General features: G+C 40.6%; 1 protein-coding gene across 1 annotated transcript; it reads left to right on the forward strand.

The window, feature by feature from the left end:
* Positions 1-1,039: 1,039 nt before the first annotated feature.
* On the forward strand, positions 1,040-2,474 carry LOC149193982 (peroxidase 49-like). Its single transcript, XM_089407120.1, has 4 exons — positions 1,040-1,391; positions 1,523-1,714; positions 1,812-1,977; positions 2,051-2,474. The coding sequence occupies exons 1-4, from the start codon at positions 1,128-1,130 to the stop codon at positions 2,467-2,469; spliced, it is 1,041 nt and encodes a 346-aa protein (XP_089263246.1). The 5' UTR covers positions 1,040-1,127; the 3' UTR covers positions 2,470-2,474.
* The last annotated feature ends 201 nt before the right edge of the window (positions 2,475-2,675 follow it).

Here is a 2,675-nt window from a genome sequence, read left to right on the forward strand (position 1 = left end):
TTTTTACTTTACTCCAGGATCTTTTGTGCACAGGAAGACTCAAAAATTTCACAGAGAAAACAGAGTAATTCACCACCATTAAAACTTTCTATTCATTAAAAATTGATACAAAGATTTACCACTGTATAATCCATTTTATATTCACTGCTGTGAAAAATAAACAACTGCTGTAACAAACGTTTACATGAGCTTACTGCTGTAAAACAAAATTCACACAGGCTTACAAAATTTCACGCTCCACCATTTCCTTTATGCAAAACCACACATGGTTTTTGCTATTCCTCTGTTTTACAATTCCTTACAAAACATTACCAAATACATTTGTGCACTGCTGTGCATTCACCCTCTGGTTCTTCACATTTTTCACACTGCTGTGTATGAAAAATACAACACATGGTTTTCGCTTCACCACTCTTTTTTTACTCTACTGTGAATACGCACTTAAACTTCCCGTGTGCCATACATGAAACACAAGTCAACACAGTAATTAATTACATACACCTATCCCATACAGAATTTATGTAATAAGTACATACGCCCATACCTTCTCATAAAAAAAACTTACCAACTCTATGTAAAACTTTAATATTCTACCTACCACTATGACATTTCATCAAGACGTATGGTCAATCAAAACTTAGATTTACTCCACGCAACATTTAATATTTTCCGTCGGGTGAATTTCAAACATTATGCGATTTGGTTTTGGGAAGCCATCGGGTCCACTCCATCGCATCGCAACTTTACTCATGTCAAAGACTTCAACTCTATGACATTGCCGATAGCGGTGTGCCGATGCGATATCGGCGATCGCACATCGCAAACACAAGAGCTTCCTCATAACTCCTTCACTTTGACTTTGCCGATGCGATATCGGCGTTCGCTTATCGCAAAACACTAAGGCTCCTTTATAATGCCTTCACTTCATTTTGCCGATATGCCGACTTGCCGATATGCGATATCGGCGATCGCTGTTGAAATTATATTTTCAACAGATGGGAGAAGCAATACCAAGCAAGGTCAGCTCATAACCATTTCCCCGTTATACTGACACTACAAACACTGGTTCAATATCTCTACTCACTGCTCATCATCTGCTTCCTGGTGTTGTTTTATTTGAAAATACAATGGAGTATATAAGGAGCAACAATCCTATAAGCATTAGGGATGTGACTGCATTAGCCCAGCTGCTTATTCTATTGGTAATGGCAGGCAGTGCTGCCTGTAGCATCAATGCAGTTAGTAATGTTGGTTTAAGGCCAGATTTCTATGCCCATTCCTGCTCGAAAGCTTTTTCCATTGTCAAGTCCGTGGTAGAGAAGGCTGTTGAAAGAGAGTCTCGGATGGCAGCTTCTTTACTCCGTCTCCATTTCCATGACTGTTTCGTTCAGGTATTATATTTATAGCTAGATTATGAGTAGAGTATATTATGTAGATTGCAGATTCCAGGAATATCTAATATTTAGTTCATCAAATTAAAAATAGCTAATATTAGTGGCAATATGTATAATGATTACTGCAGGGCTGCGACGGGTCGGTGCTGCTGGACGATACCCCTAGCTTCAAAGGAGAGAAGACAGCAGTCCCCAATAACAATTCAATCAGAGGATTTGATGTGGTCGATGAAATCAAAAGCCAACTAGAGAGTGCGTGCCCAGGGGTTGTGTCTTGCGCTGACATTCTTGCCATTGCAGCCAGAGATTCAGTGGTCTTGGTAATTATTATATTGATGTTTTATATGGGTACTTTTATGTCAATTTCAGAAATATCCCAATTTATATATAATTGATGATATATGGTTGCATTGGCAGAGCGGAGGGCTGAAGTGGGATGTCATGGTGGGAAGAAGGGACTCAAGAAGCGCGAGTTTCAGCGGGGCAAACCACGATATCCCCGCGCCCAACTCCACTCTCCAAACTCTCCTCACAAAGTTCAAACGCCATGGCCTCAACGTCGTAGACTTGGTCGCACTTTCAGGTAATATTATTGCTATTATCAATTCATAAAGTTAATTGTTTCCCATTGTTGATTTTAAAATATTGCAATGCAGGAGGCCACACCATCGGTCAGTCTCGGTGTGTAAGCTTCAGACAGAGGCTCTACATGACTACACATACTAATTTGGAGCAGGCTTATTCCACTGAATTGAAATCCAGATGCCCCAAATCCGGGGGAGACAACATATTGTCCCCATTAGACGTTGTTAGCCCCACTAAATTTGACTACCACTATTTTACCAACTTGAAGAGCTCTCGCGGACTTTTGATCTCTGACCAGGAGCTCTATGGCAACCAAAACGGTGATGCTCATCAAATATCCTCCACCACCACGGCCTTAGTTTCTGCATTTGCGGAGGACGAGCAGAAATTTTTCCAACAGTTCGCGGAGTCGATGGTGAGAATGGGAAACATTAACCCTCTCATCGGAAGGAGGGGAGAAATTCGAAAGAATTGCCGTCGAATGAACTGATGACATACAACCCATCTGGTAACGCAGAATGAGGCTGTGTGATTTTGTTTGTTTCAATTATTGGGTTGGCTTGTTTGCCACCATGTTCTTTCTTTCGTCTGCAATAATTAACACCCATAGATGGGATGTACTGTGTTTCCTTCAATAAAGTGTCCAAATATATTTCAATATTCTCGTGTCTTTTCTTGTTCTTGGTGGTGTGTCAA

The sequence above is a fragment of the Pinus tabuliformis genome, chromosome 2_2 (genome assembly GCF_031772625.1).
Source record: "Pinus tabuliformis cultivar Carrire ecotype Pingquan chromosome 2_2, CPIR1, whole genome shotgun sequence".
NCBI classification, from domain to species: Eukaryota; Viridiplantae; Streptophyta; class Pinopsida; order Pinales; family Pinaceae; genus Pinus; species Pinus tabuliformis.